This window comes from Phragmites australis, chromosome 18 (assembly GCF_958298935.1).
Source record: "Phragmites australis chromosome 18, lpPhrAust1.1, whole genome shotgun sequence".
NCBI lineage: Eukaryota > Viridiplantae > Streptophyta > Magnoliopsida > Poales > Poaceae > Phragmites > Phragmites australis.
The window spans coordinates 28754789-28775888 of NC_084938.1; the positions used below are offsets into that span (position 1 = coordinate 28754789).

General features: G+C 46.4%; 1 protein-coding gene across 1 annotated transcript; it reads left to right on the forward strand.

Annotated features, from left to right (window-relative positions):
- Positions 1–20242: 20242 nt before the first annotated feature.
- LOC133898687 (uncharacterized) lies at positions 20243–21100 on the forward strand. The gene has a single exon (XM_062339358.1). It carries the CDS (start codon positions 20243–20245, stop codon positions 21098–21100), a length of 858 nt encoding a protein of 285 aa, XP_062195342.1.

The window sequence follows — 21100 nt, forward strand, 5'->3', positions numbered from 1 at the left end:
TATCAGTGCCGGTTTATTAACCGGTATTGATAATGAGTATCAGTATCGGCTCATGAAAAAAACCCGGCACTGATACTGAGATTATCAGAGCCGGTTCATAACAAGTAACCGACATTAATACTCAACTATCAGTGCCGATTTTTGGTACAAGTCGGCACTAATAATCTCTATATCAGTGCCGATTTTTTGTCATGAGCCGACACTGATGGCCCTTCCCCCTTACAGAATCTAGCCATTGCCGACAATAGCACAAATAATATCACATATAGCAAGATAAATATGCATTCAAGTTTCACATGCACATATAATTATTTCAGCACATATAATATCACGCACATACACAATTTATTCATATCTCATCTCATTCATGCATACGTAACCATATTCTTTCACATATCATTGACTAGAGATTATAACTAATATAATTTGCAACAAAAGTTCATAATTAACAGAACTATGCAACAAAAGGGTAAGAAGCGATGTCATTCAATTGTTCTTGTTAACCGAAGACCCTGAACAACGCTTTTGCCTTGAGAAGAATCAGGTAACGAACTCCACGGGCTAATTGAAGGGACGGGCAAAAATGACAAATTGCATTATGGTTTTTGACATAACAGTACCAAAATGAATTGAATAGGGGTTCTAGCTATAGCTAAACTAGCAGCACCTATCCAATTGTCCTCCCAAAACTTTACTTTCCTACCATTACTTATATGCTAACTATACCCAACCTTTCCAGCTTGAGCTGCCCACATACCACCTTTTAAAAAAAATGTAAAGCATTATAAGTAGGACAAGTAAATAAATTTGAATTATTAGTATTATATCTATTTATCCAGGAACCTAATAAACACACATTAAGATCTCTCAGATCAGGAACTCCTAGCTTACAATTCAATTGCAGTCACCACCAGTCTGCCACAGTACATAAACAAAGTGCATACTGACATGTGAAATGAAAATGATCGTCACAATTGAAGGCTTTTGAGTCCACTTCTCAAGCAAAATTGCTTAGAAAATAAATAGGCAGGTACATGGGTAACTGATTTGTCGAAAGATAACAAGCATCACATTGACTTGAACAAATTGTTGTACATCAACAACATTTAAAACAAGACAAGGCATTACAAAAAAACAGACATGGTTTTAGATACATGAATACATCATCACAGATTTATATTACTTCTGTCTTGTTGCGTTTATTTGCTGAGGCTACTTGCTTTTACTTCTACTCAGGCTAATCTAGAGTTCACAGTGATGTTGAGACTTGATATGACGCTGGAGATAGTAATGCTTAAATTGAACCCATCGATATCTTATTACAAGCTCACTGGCATAGGGGCAGCTAAAAACATAAAACATGTTGTCCTTCCACACATTTAGAGCATCATAACCCACACATTTAGAACATCCCTTTTCGGGAATAATCTACTAGGATAATATGTTCAATGGGATACCTTGGCGGGGAGGCGGCGTCGGCTCCGGGGACGGCTCCGGGGATGGCTTCGGCTCCCTGGGCAATGGGGATGGTGTCAGCTCCGTGGGCAATGGGGATGGCGTCGGCTCCGTGGGCGGCGTCGGCGACTGGGATGGGGACGGCGGGGAGGTGGCGTCGGCGATGGGGACGGGGATGGCCAGGAGGCGGTGTTAGCGACGGGGACGAGGATGGCGGTTGGCGGGGCTCCGGGAATGGCGGCGTTGGGGAGACAGTGGGAATCAGTGGGCGCGCAAAGGAGGAATGGAGAGGCTACGGCTAAATCTGGCTTATATAGGGATAGAGTATCAGTGTCGGCTGTGGTCTACAACCGGCATTGATACTAGACCACAGCCGTCATTGATACTTAGACAATCAGTACCGGTTGTAAAATTAAGCCAGCACTGATGTTGGGGCTTTTAGTGCCGGGTTTTCCCTATAACCAGCACCGATATTGTTTTACTTTTTTTGACAAAACATTTTGTTGTATATCTAGGTTTATATTAGATATATAATTTGTGTAGTACTTAATAATTATTTTTTTGCATGAACTTATTTTTTGCATGTACTATATTTGACAAAGCACAAATGATTCTTCTCTGTATACGACGAGTCTGAGGTTGACGGTAGTCATACCGTACCTGTCGGTATTCACTCCACTATAAATCCATAGTAGGTCTCCCTGTTGCCATCGTGGTCGTAGGCATCAATACGTGACACGCTTCTAAGTCTGCATCCCTGTTGCGAAACAACATGCATTCGTTTCGACATGCATGTATTTTCTCTACTTCCAAACCCAACGGGTAGATAATCTGCTTGGCGTGGTACGTGTTATTTAGCAACTCGTTGCCCTCTAAAAGCAAGTCCCTCGAGAATCGTAACAACTCGTTGAAGCCCTTATCAGACCAACCATTGCTAGACTTCATTTGCAGCAATGTCAGCACAACATGTAGCTTGTTGTGCTCTTTCTTACATATCGGGAACACCGGTGTTTTATAGTCCTCCATCATACGCTGGAACTTTTTGTGTTGCCAATCACTGGTGAAGTCTCCCTCCGCATTGCACAACATTTCATCTAGGCCATCGTCATCATTGCCGATAAAAGTATCTTTGAACACCGACATATCGATGTCTTCGTCAGCCGTCATATCATTGACTTCGTCTTCCTCGACTGTGGGCTGCTCTTCATGCACAACCTCTTCATGTTCACTGTGCTTAGTCTAGCGGATATAGCCAGGCTTGAAACCCCTGCGAAACAAGTGTGCACGGATCTGCTCTATGCTTGAGAACTGCTTCTCATTCTTGCAATCAACGCATGGACAACATATATAGTGATCATCACGCTTGTTTTTTGGCTTTCTGTACGCTGTGGTAGCCCCCAAAAAAGCATCCACGCCATCAAAAAACTCTGGGCTGCGACGGTCAAACTTGTACATCCACGTCCAGTCCATCTGCAAATTTATGATTATCATTACGTTTTAGCAATCAATAAAAAAACCAATGAAATGATAACCATGCAATATTTTCAAAATGCACATCTAATTTATTGAATTACCCCGCATCTTGATTTCTCCATGTTAGATGACCCATCACCTTCCGACACTTGGTCTGGATCGGAGGACCCACCTTCTAAATATTGTCACATTCGCTTACGACTAGCAGGTGGATTTGTCATCCCTGCAGTACAATATTCATATTCAATATGTTGATCTATTTAGAGGTGATTTTAATCTTTTTTGTATTTCTCCTTAATTAATTATAGAATTAATAATTTATAGCATGATTAATGGAATAAAGGAATTTCAGTACACTTTTCAGGAGTGCATGTATTTTTAACATGTATATTACATCAATGTGAACACAACAAAATTAGTTTCACTTTTTTCCAAGCTCTAATTATTTTTCAACACATTTTATAATATTTCAATCGATTAAACAATACAAAAGATATTCATTTCATCATTTCTCTGAAACATCGTTTGCTAAATACAAATAACAATGCATCACAATGAGTATGATGACATACAAGGAAAGATGCCCCACAGCACATGACGACAGTGGAGATGCAATGGATCATGGCATGAGTTTGAAAGCATCAAAGATTTTTCCTTAATTTTAATTATTATTAATCATTTAATAAATCCGAGAATTAATTAAGCTTACAACAAAGCTTAATCCTAAAAAGAAAATTAATGATGTTTAACATGATGGTGAGTATTTTTAATGAATAGGACATAAACTAACAAGATTAACAAAATTGGTTTCACCAATTTTAGACTTATCAATAATTAATTCTGAATTACCTAAGCTTAAACACATTTAAATAATTAAAGGGATTTCAGTACATATATCATGGCTCTTGGTATTTTTAATATGTAGAGAATTATAAAACAAAGCTAAACAAATTGGTTTTACTATTTTTTGAGCTATATTTAATTTCCTATGCATTTTGCAAGTTTCAACCGATTTAATGGTTGAACAATAATTCTGTTTTGGCAATTTTTGAATTAACCGATTATTAAAAGGCCCTAATTCCTTTTTCACCGGGGGCTGGCTAGCCACCGTCACTGACCGTGGGGCCAGGCTGCGCTGACCCAGGTCAAAATCGACCCGCGCCGGGAGGCGCATGAGCTCGCCGGCGGCGAACGGCGGCACTGCTCGGCTAGCGAGTGGCACCATCGGCACCAATGCACTTCCGCGAACTAGCCTGAGGCGTAGGTGGTTGACGGCGATGGCCGGAAGGCGGCTAGCGGCGGCGGTGGCTCGACAGGTGGGGAGAAACACGCCGGCGGCGAGCGACGGCAAAAACGTCCCTACCGAGAACACCTAGAGCATCTACGCGAGCGTACGATCTCAACGGCGTGCCTAATGGCCGACGAGCCTGGCTGCGGCTCGGCCAGCAGTGAACACACACGGGCAGCGGTGGCTCAGCCAATGCGGAGACCCGCGCCGGCATCAGGCAAACGCAAAAGCGACGTGCGCTAAAGGAAGAGAGTGACTGGAGGAAGCTCACCACGGGCTCGGCCACGGAGGAGGAGGTCGGAGGTGATGGTGCGGCGGTGAGGTGGCGGAAAGGGGCATCGGCGTTAGGGGGAGAAGAAGGCGCCTTTTATAGACTATAGAGTTATTAGTGCCAGGCCCTAATACGAACCGGCACTGATATACAGTATCAGTACTAGTTCATGGTTACCAGCCGGCACTAAAGTATCAGTGCTAGTTTGTTCCAAGAGCTAACATTGATACTCAAACTGAGTATTAGTGCCGGTTCAACCCGGCTCGATCGTTGATCGAGTGCGGAAAATTTTGAACCGGCACTGATACTTTATCACTGCCGGTTTTATCCTAACTAGCACTGATGAGGCGGCTCGGATGACTATTTTTGTTGTAGTGAAGGGAGGATGTGCGCAAAGCATGCCAAGTTTTGACGGTAGTAGCTATGAACATATTCGCTAAGAATAGAGGGTGATTTAATAATACAGGATTGAATCTGCGAGGCATGTTTGGCAAAGATATGGGCCTCCAAATTTGCCGACCGCCTTACAAATACGAGAGAGAGAGAGCGCGCACTTGTATATCGGCAAGAATAGCCATTATCTCTGAGCGATTCATGCAAGTTCCTGGACTTCCACGAGTCAACCAGTGCCTTGCAGTCTGTTGCTAGAATGACATGTTGATGGAGCGAACCTGACAGAAGTTGCTTTGGCGACCAGAGGAGACGAGGAAAAATCAGAACACGAAAATCGCTTGGCGTTGCAGTCTCCTTCAAGCGGCTCTCCTTCTAGAAGGTAGGTAGCCCGCTGAACAAATTAAAGGTCCTCTCCCATTTCCATGCGGAGAAACAGCTCGCCTTCTAAGTAGGGGTGGAAAATGGATATAAGATATCCGTATTATCCGATATTCATATTTGGCTAAACGTAAATGTGGTAAGAAAAAATCATATCCGATTGATAGACATATACTAATATGGATAAATCCGAATTCGTTTCCCAGATATAAATATGGATATATCTGAATCCGTTTCCCCAGAAATGGAAACGGATAAATCCGTATCCGAATATGTACAAATACTTCTATGGAATAAAAATTTGAATAACATAAAATTGTATTCTTTTATCCTGTTCTTTTACTTAATTCTTTTGATCCTACCTATTATTTTTATTGTTTGGTGCTGGGGCAAAAACGTGCCCCAGATAGAGCGCGGTGAGAGCCTCCCCAACAAGGGGCTTAAGCTTGGAGATGATCAGTGAGCGAAGAGGAAAGGGAAAGAGAAAGAGAGAGAGTGTGTGTCTATCTGTAAAATGAGTGAATCCATTGAGAGAGTCCTCTCTGCCCCTTGAGGGGGCTTGTTATATAAAGAGAAAGGGCAGAGGAAATTCCTTCCCTGCCCCTGGGATCTTGACACAAAACAATCATAAATTGGGTGATGTGGTCCTTTCCCCCCTCTACCTGAGCAATATTAACATGGGGATTATGGGACTGCCTAAACACTCCACCGTACATCATTTAAACATCCAAGGGCTGGGGCAATTTCCCCAACAGCACCCCCTGATCTGCTTGCTTGAGATCTCGAAGGGCGAGTGGATGCACAGAGAACTGGCTCCAGCCCCTTTGCAGTTAGGATATCTCAGATAGTTCCCTATCATAATAGAGAGGACATCTTGGGCCAGGAGCAGAGAGCGAAAGCTTCACGGAGTCGCACGCCAAGGGCGACGGTAGTGTAGCTCGACGAAGTTGCACCACCCGAAGCATCACAGCAGTGGGGCTCGACGAAGATGGGGTCGTCCAGAGCCCTGCCGTGATGGCCGGAGGTGGAGTCGAGGGCAAGGTTGAGGGAGGTAGTTTGCGACCCCATCAGCGGGTAGCCATGGCAAGGCTTTACGGAGGCAGGGCCGTTCGAAGCCACGTGGCGGTGGCCAGAGGCGACGCTCGACAGTGAGGCTTGAGGGATGTAGTCCGCGCCCCCTCAGCAGGTAGCTATGGAGAGGCTCTATGGAGGCACGGCCATCCGGAGCCGCGCAGCAGTAGTCGAAGGCGACGCTCAACGGTGAGGCTTGAGGGAGGCAGTCCGCGACCCCCTCAGTGGGTAGCCGAGGCGAGGCTCTACGGAGGCAGGTGAAGGGTTGCGGGTAGGCTACGCTAGCACAAAATAAATTTTCTCTACCGCATTCAACCAGGAAGCCATGCGAGTAGGGGATCATGAATCGTTACCACTTGACGAGCAGTGCAGCGGAAGAAGAGTTGGAGCAGACCAATCCAACGTCGTGCGCGTCAAGTAGTCGATCGTCAACCTCGTCCCGAGCACGTCCCGAGCACCTTCCGAGTACTCGCGGGTACGTCCCGAGCAGATCAGCACCGCAATAGTAGCAGCGCCTCCACGGTATCCACACGTACAAGGATGGAATCGCCGTGCGCCGGTGTGCTAGCACCGCGCGCCCGGCTAGGGTTTCGAAGGGAGTTCGGGAATAGGAGGCAGCTAGGGTTTCTAAAGAACACCATGCGCCTTGGCCCCTGCCTATTCTTATATAGAGCACGCTAATGGGCCTTTAATCAACATTAAAGCCCATTATGACTCTAAACCCTAATGGTCCTTTAATCAACATTAAAGCCCATTAGCAGATCCAATCCGCAAACTCGATCACCTCTAGGGCATATTACCAACAATCTCCCACTTGCACTAGAGTCAGCATAAGTTTTATATTCCATCCCCTTAAGTGTGTGACCCGTTAGGTTCATGTGTAAACGGCCGCTATCCGGAAACCCTTTTCCGAATTGCAAGTCAATAGCGGTACCTAGCAGGACATATTGACTCCCGAATGCACACAAAGATCATATCGGCTGAACCTTGATATACTCATGCACCAATCCCTTTACCACACGATACCAGTCAAGCTCAAGGCGAGATTCGTGCCACCCTTGTGATAGCTCGACCATTCACTCGATCAAGTAGTGGATTCACCATGATTAACTCTTTAATCACATTGGCATGGCCATGCACTTTCCAATCCAACTACCTCGAGGGGCCCAGAGATATCTCTCCCGTTATTTAGGAGGGGTAAATTCCATCTTGATCACTCACATCCCACGACATGTTTCATAACATACCCGAAAGCAACCTTTATAACTACCCAGTTACGGAATAGCGTTTGGAAGCCCCTAAGTGTGTTACTACACATTCTGGAATCAATGATGATCTCAGGTCAAAGGATTCTGTAGGTACACCATTTGAGATAACAACTGATGGCACATTAAAAATAACAATCCCAGCAGTATCTCAGGGTGAGTCTATCCAACATCATGTTCTCTAACATGTGTCCACATTACTGATTTGATATCTCCATATCTATGATCCGTGAAACATGATCATCATTCAGTCAAATGTGCTAATCTATAAATCATTATTGTCCCACACAATGATATGAGATTAGGGACTATTTAGAATAACATCATAAAAACAAAGAGTTTCACAAACAAGTCACATACTTGCTGATCAATGTAAATGATAATTATTCATGGAACCAGATAACAATTATCCAAAAGTACATTAGCATAGACAGAACACATTCTCTCACATGCACTAGAGTCTATCCCGCAAGTATCTAATACCCATAGAGCTCAAGTGTGCCTCATGCTTGGGCTGTGGGAGAGGCTTCGTCGACGGATCAGCAATATTCAAATCCGTGTGCACCTTGCATATCTTTACATCACCTCTATCAATAATCTCTCGAATGAGGTGATAGCGCCGAAGTATGTGCTTGGACTTCTGGTGCGACCTAGGCTCCTTGGCTTGTGCAATGGCACCACTATTGTCACAATAGAGGTCCATTGGACTGGACGCACTAGGGACCACACCCAACTCAGAAATAAATTTTCTGATCCAAACAGCCTCTTTTGCAGCTTCCGAAGCTGCGATATACTCGGCCTCCGTTGTGGAATCAGTAACCGTTTCTTGCTTGGAACTCTTCCAACTCACCGCACCTCCATTGAGGCAGAACACAAAACCAGACTGCGATCTCGAGTCGTCCTTGTCGGTTTGGAAGCTAGCATCGGTGTAACCATTTACAACGAGCTCCTCCTCACCTCCATAGACTAGGAACATATCCTTAGTTCTTCTCATGTACTTGAGGATACTCTTTACTATAGCCCAGTGACATTCACCTGGGTTCGATTGATATCTGCTCGTAACACTTAGAGCATAGGAGACATCTGGGCGTGTACAAAACATAGCATACATGATGGACCCGATAGCAGAAGCATACGGGATCGCACTCATCCTCTCGAGCTCATCAGATGTCTTAGGACATTGATTCTTGCTGAGAGTGATGCCATGTGACATTGGCAAGAAACCTTTCTTGGAATCTTGCATATTGAACCGATTCAATACCTTGTCAATGTACGTGCTCTGGCTTAATTCGATTAGTCTTTTCGACCTATCTCTATAGATCTTTATGCCCAATATGTATGCTGCCTCTCCTAAATCTTTCATTGAAAAACTCTTTTGCAATGAAGATTTGACAGCATCGAGCATTGGAATATTATTTCCGATCAATAATATGTCATCCACATATAAGACCAGAAACACAAGTGCGCTCCCACTAGTCCTTTTGTAAACACAAGGCTCTTCTTCATTCTTGATGAAACCAAACCCTTTGATCACTTCATCAAAACGAAGATTCCAACTCCGAGAAGCTTGCTTTAGTCCATAGATGGACTTTTGCAGCTTGCAAATCTTCCCAGCATTTTTTGGATTGACAAAACCTTCAGGCTGTGTCATGTACACATCCTCACTTAGGTTTCCATTAAGGAAAGCAGTTTTGACATCCATTTGCCATATCTCATAGTCGAAATATGCAGCAATTGCTAGGAGAATCCGAATAGACTTTAGCATTGCGACGGGCGAAAACGTTTCATCATAATCAACACCTTGAATTTGCCTGAAACCTTTCGCCACCAATCATGCCTTATAGATGTGAACATTTCCATCAATGTCTATCTTTTTCTTAAAAACCCATTTACACTCGATAGTTTTCACACCATCAGGTGGATCGACCAAGTTCCAAACTTGGTTTTCTCTCATAGATTCTAACTCGGATCTCATGGCTCCAAGCCATTTTTCGGAGTCTGGTCCCACCATTGCTTCCGAGTAAGTCTTAGGTTCATCATTGTCCAACAATAATATGTCGCGCTGCCCCGTGGTTAGGAACATAAACCGCTCGGGTGCACGACTGAACCTTTCCGACCGACGTGGGGCTGGTGTCTCGACAACAGGTTCTGCAACATCTTGCATACCGAGTTGTGGTTCAATAGGAGCTGAAACACTTTCAAGTGGTTCCCGAATTTCTTCGAGTTGCACCGTGCTCCCACTAACTCTCTTCGCGAGAAACTCTTTCTCAAGAAAGACACCATTCCGGGCGACAAACACTTTGCCTTCTTCCCGGTTATAGAAATAATATCCTTTGGTTTCCCTAGGATACCCCACAAAGAAGCATTTATCAGATTTGGGAGTGAGCTTATCAGACGACAAACGTTTTACATAAGCCTCACAACCCCATATCTTAAGGAAAGACAATCCGGGACGCTTCCCGGTCCATATCTCATATGGTGTCCTCTCTACAGCCTTAGATGGAACCCTGTTTAACGTGAAAGCAGCAGTTTCTAGAGCGTATCCCCAGAAGGACAATGGAAGATCAGATTGGCTCATCATCGACCGGACCATGTCTAACAAAGTTCGGTTCCTCCGCTCGGACACCCCATTCCATTGTGGCGTACCCGGTGGAGTCAATTGTGGAACGATTCCACATTGCCTTAGATGATCACCAAATTCATGGCTCAAATATTCACCTCCACGATCTGATCGCAGAAATTTAATTGTCTTGCCTATATGATTTTGTACTTCATTCTGGAACTCCTTGAACTTTTCAAAGGATTCAGACTTGTGCCTCATTAGGTAGATGTAACCATATCTACTAAAGTCATCGGTGAAAGTAATGAAATACTGAAAACCACCTCTAGCTGTAGAACTCATCGGTCCACATACATCTGTATGTACTAGGGCCAATAATTCATTTGTCCTCTCACTTCGACTAGTGAAAGGCGTCTTAGTCATCTTGCCAAGTAAACAAGACTCGCATGTATCAAATGATTCGAAATCAAATGAAAGTAGAAGACCATCTTTATGGAGCTTCTGCATACGCTTCTCATTTATATGACCTAATCGACAATGCCAAACAAAAGTGGGATTCAAATCATTAAGCTGAGGCTTCTTTGTATCAATGTTATAGATAGTTATATCCTCAAGATCCAATATATATAATCCATTTACTAATGGACAATTACCATAGAGCATACCATTCAAAAATATCGAACAACACTTGTTCTTTATTATGAATTCATAACCATCTTCTTCCAAACATGAAGAAGAGATAATGTTTTTGCCCAAGGCAGGAATATAATAACAATTATTTAATTCCAAAACTAATCCTGAGGGTAGCGATAAGGAGTAAACGCCAACGGCCAACGCAGCAACTTTTGCACCATTACCGACGCGAGCATCCAATTCGCCTCTTGCACACTTCCTAGTCCTTTTCAGTCCCTGCAACGATTTGCAAGTATGAATCATTGATCCGGTATCAAATACCCATGAATCATCAGGACGAGTAGCAAGATTAATTTCAATAACATTTATACCTGAAGAGGAAGTCTTACTTCCCTTCTTCTTTTTGAGTTCTTCCAAGTACAATTTGCAGTTCCTCCGCCAATGACCAGTCTTATGGCAGTGGTGGCAAGTGTCAGAAGCGGCAGGGCTAGCCTTGGGCTTTCCAACAGGTTTAGGCTTAGAACTCGAGATCTCATCCGAAGTTTTAGCCTTGTCCTTGCGCTTTCTCTTCTTGCTATCCTTTTGAACCATCATCACATGACTAGAGCTCTTCTTAATGCTTTCCTCAGCAGTTTTTAGCATCCCATGCAATTCAGCCATGCTTTTCTCCATGCTGTTCATATGAAAGTTCAAAATGAACGGCTCGAAGCTCGCAGGGAGCGACTGAAGAATTACATCCGTAGCCAACTCAGGGCTAAGGGGAAAACCAAGTTTTTCCAGGCTTTCAATGTAACCAATCATTTTGATCACATGAGGACTGACTGGACTGCCTTCTGTTAACCTGCACGCAAACAAGGACTTTGAGGTGTTGTACCTCTCGGCCCGAGCTTGGTTCTCAAACATGCCTCGGAGTCCCACAATCATATCATGGGCATCCCTGTTCTCATATTGCTTCTGAAGCTCAGAGGACATACAGGCAAGCATGAGGCAGCTAACATCCAGTGAATCGTTGGTGTGCTTCTCATAAGCCCTCCGATCCGCGGCAGGAGCATTATCAGCTGGTTCATCAGGATAGGGGACCTCTAGAACATATTCCTTTTTCTCTTGTTTGAGAACAATTCTTAGATTTCTATACCAATCAATAAAGTTTGTTCCAGAAAGCTTCTCTTTTTCAAGAATCGATCGCAAATTAAAACTGGAAGTGTTACTAGCGGCCGGTGCCATGATCTACAACAGAAAATGCAGGTTCAGCACTATGCCTATGTGAATCTTCTATTAAACAATTTAACAAAAGATACTCCACTATATGTGTTTTCCCTCTAACAACATATAGAGGATCAAGATCCATATTCAACTAAGTTCTAGTGAGCTTTGGCATCACTGCTAGAAACTTAGTGACATAGGTAAGCAACGCCTTGCTAATCACATCCATATGTGACTCTTGTTTGTTGGGTGGCATCGAATGCCCCGACGCCCAACACCATGCCCCAAAGCCCAAAACCGTTTTGATAGCTTTATCAAGTAAACCAATACTATGCGTGTGGATGTCCGACATCCACTCTAACTGGTTAAGATAAATGATGGCACCCTGCTTTGGCAGACCTACCACACAATGATCAAAACCTTTGTAGGTGCAGCTATTGGAAGGGCATCAATTACTCTTGATTTTTCTGAGGGAAACTACTCAATCATGAAAATCATATCCACCACATATAAAACATGAAAGAATAGTATGACAGGAACATAAAAACATCACAGGCAATCATATTAACTGTGACATAGTATGGCCCCTTCACATGGTGATCTCCATCGCCACGGTTCCTGTCCTCCGGGTCATCATGCTTCAAATCTCCATGATCTTGTTCTAGTCTATTACACCTAATAGCACTAAATAAATTACATGAGAAGAAGCATCACAAGTCGACACGCAGGCCGTTATACAATAACATGATAGCCTTGGGCTGCAATTAACCATGACTCGCAGGCCATGAAAAATTACACATATGCATCACATATCACAAGGCCATACCAGTCACAACATTCTCTGCAAAAACGAGTTAAGCGTAGAATCGAATTCTAATGTCGTGATGGGATCATGTTATTACAACAATCTATGCGTGTACGCGACGGAAATACATAGATCGCATCTATGAAATCGCTATGAAAATCTCATCGGATCGATCGTATCGAGCCAATTCCGAGTCATTCATAATGCCTCAATTTCCATTAGATCAATCCCATTGATCATCGCGTGAGGTTTTTCCAGAAACGATGACAGCACACACGACCTCGATCTGCTGTTCTCCCGACCATGTCGCGATGCACGCAGTTAGCCCCGATGGTGATTCCAGCCGGTAGGGGCAAGTCGCACGCAAAAACAGGTGGGAGATCGAGCTAATCTTTTTGGCTATGTGGTTTCATCGACTGGCATCTCATCCGATCTCTAATTCACCTAACCAACCGTGCATTGATCAATCCATCATATGAACTGATCAAAAACAATATATCTAATCTATTTCTATCACATATCTTCTATATGTGACTGATCCAGATCGAAAACTACGCAGGATGGCTCTGATACCACTGAAGGGTTGCGGGTAGGCTACGCTAGCACAAAATAAATTTTCTCTACCGCATTCAACCAGGAAGCCATGCGAGTAGGGGATCATGAATCGTTACCACTTGACGAGCAGTGCAGCGGAAGAAGAGTTGGAGCAGACCAATCCAACGTCGTGCGCGTCAAGTAGTCGATCGTCAACCTCGTCCCGAGCACGTCCCGAGCACCTTCCGAGTACTCGCGGGTACGTCCCGAGTACTCCCGAGCAGATCAGCACCGCAATAGTAGCAGCACCTCCACGGTATCCACACGTACAAGGATGGAATCGCCGTGCGCCGGTGTGCTAGCACCGCGCGCCCGGCTAGGGTTTCGAAGGGAGTTCGGGAATAGGAGGCAGCTAGGGTTTCTAAAGAACACCATGCGCCTTAGCCCCTGCCTATTCTTATATAGAGCACGCTAATGGGCCTTTAATCAACATTAAAGCCCATTATGACTCTAAACCCTAATGGTCCTTTAATCAACATTAAAGCCCATTAGCGGATCCAATCCGCAAACTCGATCGCCTCTAGGGCATATTACCAACAGCAGGAAGTCTGGAGCCACACGGTGGTGGCCGGAGTCAAGGCTCGACGGCGAGTCTCGAGGGAGTCAGTCTGTGACCCCCTGAGCGGGTAGCCGCGGTGAGGCTCTATTGAGGCAGGCCATTCGGAGCCGCACGGCGATGGCCGGATGCTAGGTCGACGGTGCGACTGTTGATGAAGTTGACGTTGGAGCCAAGAGGCAGCGAAGCTCGACGGAGACGGTGTGGTCTGGAGCCCCGCAGCGGTTACGAGGCTTGATGGAGACAATGTAGTCCGGAGCCTTGCCGCGATGGTTGGAGGCTGAGTCGATGTTGCCACTGGAGGTGAAGTCACCGTTGGAGCAAATGGGCGGTGAAGCTCGACGAAGACGGTGTGGTCCAGAGCCCCGTAGTAGTTACGAGACTGGACGAAGACAATGTGATCCGGAGCATTGCCGCGATGGCCGGAGGCTGAGTCAATGTCGCCACCGGAGGTGAAGTTGACGTCGGAGCAGAGGGGCAGCGAAGCTCGACAAAGACGATGTGGTCCAGAGCCCCACGGCAGTTACGAGGCTCGACGGAGATGATGTGGTCCGAAGCCTTGCCACGATGGCCAGAGGCTGAGTCGATGTGGCGACGAAGCTCGATGGAGACGAAGCAGTCCGGATCCCCGCCGCAGTTATGAGGCTTGACGGAGACGATGTGGTCCAAAGCCTCATGGCGGCGGCTGGAGGCTCGATGGAGACAGTGTGCTCTGGAGCCCGTTGTGGTGATCAGAGGCTAAGTCAATGTTGGAGTGGCGTGGTGCCACGACCCCCTCAGTGGTTTGCCAGAGGCGGAGTCGACGGCTGGGCACCATGACCTCCTCGGGATTTGCCACAAGCGACAATGGCGAGGCTCGTCATTAGGGGGGCTCAAGCTTGGAGATGATCAGTGAGCCAAGGGGCGGTGAAGCTCGATGGAGACGGTGTTGTCTGGAGCCTTGTAGCGGTTATGAGGCTCGACGGAGACGATATAGTCCGGAGCCTTGCTGCGGTGGCTGGAGGCTGAGTCGATGTCTCCACCGGATTTGAAGTCACCATCGGAGCAGAGGATTACGTGCTCGACATGACCGAGTCATGTGGCCTTCGAGGTGGCGGAGGGTTACCTGCTCAACGCGACCAAGGCATGTGGCCTTCGAGGTGGCGGAGGGTTACGTGCTCAATGCGACCGAGGCATGTGGCCTTCGAGGCGCTGAACTAGTGCCACTGTGATGGACTTATGCTATCGTCGTGGCTTTCATCTATCACAACTCATAACATCCTCCTCTGCAAGCAGTAGGTGTTCTTTTTTGGACAATAGCAACAACCTGGGCTTAACAGATACGCGGACAGCCCTGGGCGGTATTTATCAGCAGCATACTACTAGCAAATATGCCAATATGAAGGATCAGCAACATGTATGAACCATATGAACACGTCAAGATAGCGGCACGAAGGCTGGGCTCAAATAGAGAGAGAGACGGCACAATGGCCGGATGTCACACAGAGAAAGAGAAACAATATGCGGCGTGGCCAGAGCACCGGCTATGACGGCACGACCGGGCTAAGTTTGATGGTGTGGTGACATACCTCATCGAAGGTGGTGATAAGGGCTGTGGCCTCGACGCAGCTCATCCTTCAGCTGGTCTTCCTGGTGCATGGGCACCAGCAGGCAGGGCATTGCAGCGAGCTCAGGTCTCCGGGTCAGGCTTTGCTCCTGGCATCCCCCTCCATGGCGACATGGATAGGGAGTCGCGACCGGCGGCCAGCAGAGGTGCCAGGCCACAACGTGCGGCCAGCAGGGAGAAGCGCGGCACAGGGGTGCCAGCCCGAGTGTGGAGTAGTCCTTCGGCTGCGAAGGGCGGAGCCGAGGCACAGAGGAGGGAGGTGGCCCCATAGCGGAGCCAACCCGAGTGTGGAGTAGTCCTCCGGCTGCGAAGGGCGGAGCCGAGGCACAGAGGGGGGAGGTGGCCCCATCGCGGAGCCAGCCTGAGCTTGGAGTGGGCCTCCAGTAGTGGCTACGGAGGTGAGCGTCGTCATGGTGCCATCCGAGCGTGGGGTAGGCCTCCGGCTGCGGAGGGCGGAGTGGGCCCCTCACCTTTTTCATTGACTTGCATGTATGGTTAGCGAAATGAGACACATGCATTCAAGTTGTGCCACTTCCTGGCACTATCTCCACGGCATGCACTATGCGTCGCGGAGCCAGTCCGAAGTCAGAGCGGGGGCTCCGTAGGCCTCCATGCGCATTGCAGAGGCTGCCCTAGGCCGTAGCAGGGCTCCACTGGCCGACGCGGGCCTCAACGCGGAGTTAGTTCGAAGCTGGAGCAGGGCTCTACTAACCTACGTGGGCCTCAACGCGGCCCAGCCCTAAGCCAGAGCGGGGGACTCCGTAGGCCTCCGTGCTCATTACGGAGGCTACCCGAAGCTGGAGCGGGGCTCCACTAACCGACGTGGGCCTCGACACAGCCCAGCCCGAAGTCAGAGTGAGGGCTCCGTAGGCCTTCACACTCGTTGCGAAGCTAGCTCGAGGCCAGAGCGGGGCTCCATTGACCGACACGGGCCTCGTCGTGGAGCGTCATCAAAGTGCGCCCTTGCATAGGACTACATCGTGTAGGGGCTAGACAGCTCATCAGAGGCACCGCTTGAGTGGGTCAAGGGCAGAGGAGCTCTCCCCGCAGAGTACCTGCACGATTAGCTGGGGAGAGAACTAAGATACATGTCGCAAGAATCTAGGTGAAGTGTAGTTGACACTATCGTGGACACTTGTGCTGCTATGCAGCTTTTCTTACAGCCATGGCCATGTGAAGGTCTACCATATTGTAGCTATACCGTACACTAGTCCAGATGATGGGACTGTCTGGCAGGGTGTGGCCTGGCTGACTTGCACGGGGCTCTAGGCAGGAAAAAGGAAAAGCAAGTGGCGTGGATGCGCCAGGCGCGTGCCGTGTGAGCACAGTGTGCCTTTTGACCTATTCTTCACACTTTTCACTATGAATTAAATGAGAGGGCGGCCAGTATGGGCATAGTTGGGACACATGCTTATCACCGTTCCTGGCTCTGTCCATGGTTCAGTATGAATTAAATGACCAGCTCAGGCATGCTAGTAAAAGCCACTCTACCAGTGTAGGTTATGACTCAGGTATCAAGGTATAGCGAGGGGACTTTACTATGAAGCTCACTACTCACGTGACCCTACGACATGCACAGTGATGTCCACTGACTCTAGGACTGGGCCTAGCTATAGCTGGCAGCTGGCATGATGCTCCCACACCCCTGAGAGTGTGTATGAATTGACAAGCCTTGTCCCCCTTTTTAGCACTAGGTGGCAGGCTAGCGACAACGTGCATATCTAAACACAGACACCAATGTAAGATTTTAATGCGAGTAACTTTTATTGACGAGTATCTTAATGCTGATTATCTATTTGGCTACGCAGGGGCAGCACACTTATCTGCAGCTTCGCGAAACCTCGTAGTCCGGGGTTGGCCTTAGCTTGACGCAAACCTCGTGAGCGCCACATGAGCCATGCCGCAGTGGTCTAGGCGCAGAAACAAAGCCCGTACACGCAAGCGTGCAACGCGGCGGGGGCTTCGACGAAGATTATGAACAAAACGACGATGGCGATCTGAACACCGGCGGATTCGGGTGGATCGGACGGTGCGAATGGCAGTCGTGGCGAGCCCACCTACGCTACGACGGCCCAGACACCGATGAGCCCGCAGGCATGGGATGCGCTCCTCAGGGTTATCTGCCCAGGGCTAGCCACTTGCTACACGGCTGGCCACCCCCCATGCCCAACGGCAAGGATGGCGAGGACAAGCAGCAGGCCCCCTTGCCACTGTATGTGTAGCGTAGTGTGCTTGCAACGTAGTTGCCATAGATGGTTTCATGCCGCATCCCCGAAGTCTCCTCTCTACCTTTTCGACGTAGCGATTTGCTTGGGAATCCCCACTGACGGCGCCATCTGTTGGGGCACGAAAACGTGCCCCGCACAGAGCTCGGTGAGAGCCTCCCCAACGAAGGAACGAAGGGGGGCTCAAACTTGGAGATGATCAGTGAGCAAAGAGGAAAGGGAAAGAGAGAGGGAGAGAGAGTGTGTTTGTCCATAAAATGAGTGAATCCATCGAGAGAGTCCTCTCTGCCCCTTGGGGGGCTTGTTTTATAGAGAGAAAGGGCAGGAAAAATTCTTTCCCCGCACCAGGGATCTTGAAACTGTACAATCATAAAAGGGGTAATGTGGTCCTTTGCTCCTTCTACCTGAGCAACACTAACATGGGGATTATGACTGCCTAAACACTCCCCCATACATCATTTAAAAATTTAGCCATTTCCCCAACATTTGGTATTGTACCACGTAAACTGTAGCGATAAATTTAGCCATTTCATCTCCCATCCAACGGTCCAAAATCATCTAAAGTCGTGGTATTGTATTAAAAGTGGTTATTTGCCTTAAAGCAGATGATGAATCCACTAAAAATAAAGTTCCTTATGTTGAATTGTCATCATGTTCGTGTCAAATAAATTTATTATTTCACAATTTATCTTTAAAGCTGTAGGATATTCACATACAACTGAATCTAGTATATATTCGGATATGAATTCGTATTTACATTAAAATAATCCAATTCATATTTGTATTTGAGGATATTCAAATTTATATTCGTATTCGTATTCGTATTAAAATATAAATCTAAACTATAAAGGCACGAACTTGTTTGGCGTCGAGCATGCTCATCTAACCCTTCAGACACAATCTAATGCTCCTCCTCGCTCCCTCACGTCCTGCCCCGGTTCGTCCTGCCTTCCTGCCATTTAGCATCTGCTTGTGATCCTTTGTTTTTGCGTACAGAGTGCCCCCGCCGCCGCCCAGTGGAACCTTTGCCAGAGCGTCATTCGCGTACAGAGTGCCCCCGCCACCACCCCGAGCGCCCCGCCGTTTCCCCGAGCACCCTGCCTCCGTGATGGCCGCCTGGAGCACCCCGCCTCTGTGATGGCCGCCTGGAGCACCCCGAGCACCCCGCCTCCCTCTCCCCCTCCCTGTGATGGCCGCCTAGAAGATCTGCCCCCGCGATGGCCACCTGGAAGATCCACCGGGAAGATCCAACCTCTCCTACCAAAATCCATTAATATGTCAGGTTATTTCTTCCAAAATAACATCTTCTACAAAAATCTTCATATATGTAAATCATTCTCATGTATATGGCAAAGGTAATTTCTTCGTATCCTACCTACGAAAATAACAGCTTTTGCTTGTTGCCTTAACTGCCGAGTTGAGTACATATTGTAAGTTCTTTATTTGCTTTGCGTTGACGGGGAGTGCAAGACATCGGGGAGCTGCTGCATCTAGCGCTGGACAACAAGCAGGAATATCCTGAAGAACTGATGTTTGATGCATTTTCTCGGGTATGTCCACTGCTATGCCGCACAACTAATAGCATTTGATATGTTTGCATATCATTAGCTGTTTTACATGAAAGCATGTTACATATCATTAGCTGTTGGATTGGGAGATTTGATGCCATGCTTTCCTGTAAATTCATCAAAGGGTACTCAGTTGGATTGGGAGATTTGATGTTGGAAATATTAGTTTTTAGTCGTTTTCTTATGACTTGACAAGTATGGGTTGTATTACGACAAAAATAGATCTCTTCGTGTTCTTCTCAGTTATGTATGTGCTCTGAGAATCTTCAGAATGTTTCATGTCTTAACTCTCATGAAAAATCTGAAGATGTTGGCTTAAGGCAAACATTCTTCATGAGAAGGATTGAGTTGTGTTCTTCTGATTTGATGTTGAAAAAACCGAAGATTGCTTCAAACAAACCTTCTTCATGCGTGATGTCCAGCGATCTGAATTCTTTGTAGTTAGGATATCAATCCATGTCAGGTTCAAACAAACAATATTATGAGGCCAATTGCGATCTGATATGATGAATTATTCGAATCCAGCTGACTGTCGATTTTCTTTGATATGCTCCATCAATTTTTCTTTGTATGATTTTCAATCGAATCTAGCAAAGTAGTAGCAGTTATCTAAACTATAAAGGCACGAACGTGTTTGGTGTCGAGCACTCTCATCTAACCCTTCAGACACAATCCAACTATACTGATTTGATACTAAATGAGATGGGGGCACTATATGAACATGTTAGTTGGTAAAAGATGTTGGTAGGTAGGAAAGGGAGTCCTAATCTTGGATGGTTAAAGAGAGTCTGATCATACTTTACAATTGCTAGAGGCCAGAGATAGTGAAGATAAGAAACAATAAGTATGACCAATAAGTTTTTCCTTCTTATTACAGTTTGATACAAGGTAGTGGAATATGAGGGTGCAGTCTGACCCATGGTTCTCCGAATACCTCCTTAGGATCGGCAACGGAACAGAAGAGACGATTGGTGATGATTATGTGCGTCTCCCAAATGATATCGTGGTTGGTTACAGTACTGCTGAAGAATCAATTGACAAACTCATTGAATTTGTATTCCCAGATCTCCAGAACAATTCTACGTCAGCGGCCTACATGAGCGCACATGCTATCCTCTCAACTAAGAATGAGCATGTGGATGAGCTGAATGCAATTATGATCGATAGGTTTCCAGCCAAGGAGACGGTGTACTATAGCTTTGATTCCATTGACGATGACTCACGAAACAACTATCCCATTGACTTTCTGAACTCAATCACACCAAATGGATTGCCGCCACATTTGCTTAAACTCAAAAGCAACTGTCCAGTCATCCTGCTTAGGAATCTTGATCCTCACGACGGTCTATGCAACAGAACAAGGCTAATGGTTAGAGCCTGCCAACGTAATTCCATTGATGCAGAGATTGTTGGCGGGCAACATGTTGGAAAGAGGGTGTTCATTCCTAGGATCCCTTTGTCCCCCTCAGATGACATTTCACTTCCATTCAGATTCAAGATGAAACAATTTCCAATCCGTCTTAGCTTTGCAATGACTATAAACAAAGCTCAAGGGCAAACCATTCCTAATGTTGGTATTTATCTACCCGAGCCTGTGTTTTCTCATGGACAGCTGTATGTTGCATTATCGAGGGGTGTATCACGTCAGTCAACATGGATTCTAGCTAAGCCAAATAAAGATATAGATGCCACGGGGAGAAGCACCAAGAACATTGTGTACAAAGATGTATTGGAATGGTGTTGCTCGGTTTCATGA

Excerpts from the sequence above, each read along its gene's own strand:
- LOC133898687 (XM_062339358.1), top strand. The coding sequence starts at position 20,243 with ATGAGGGTGCAGTCTGACCCATGGTTCTCCGAATACCTCCTTAGGATC.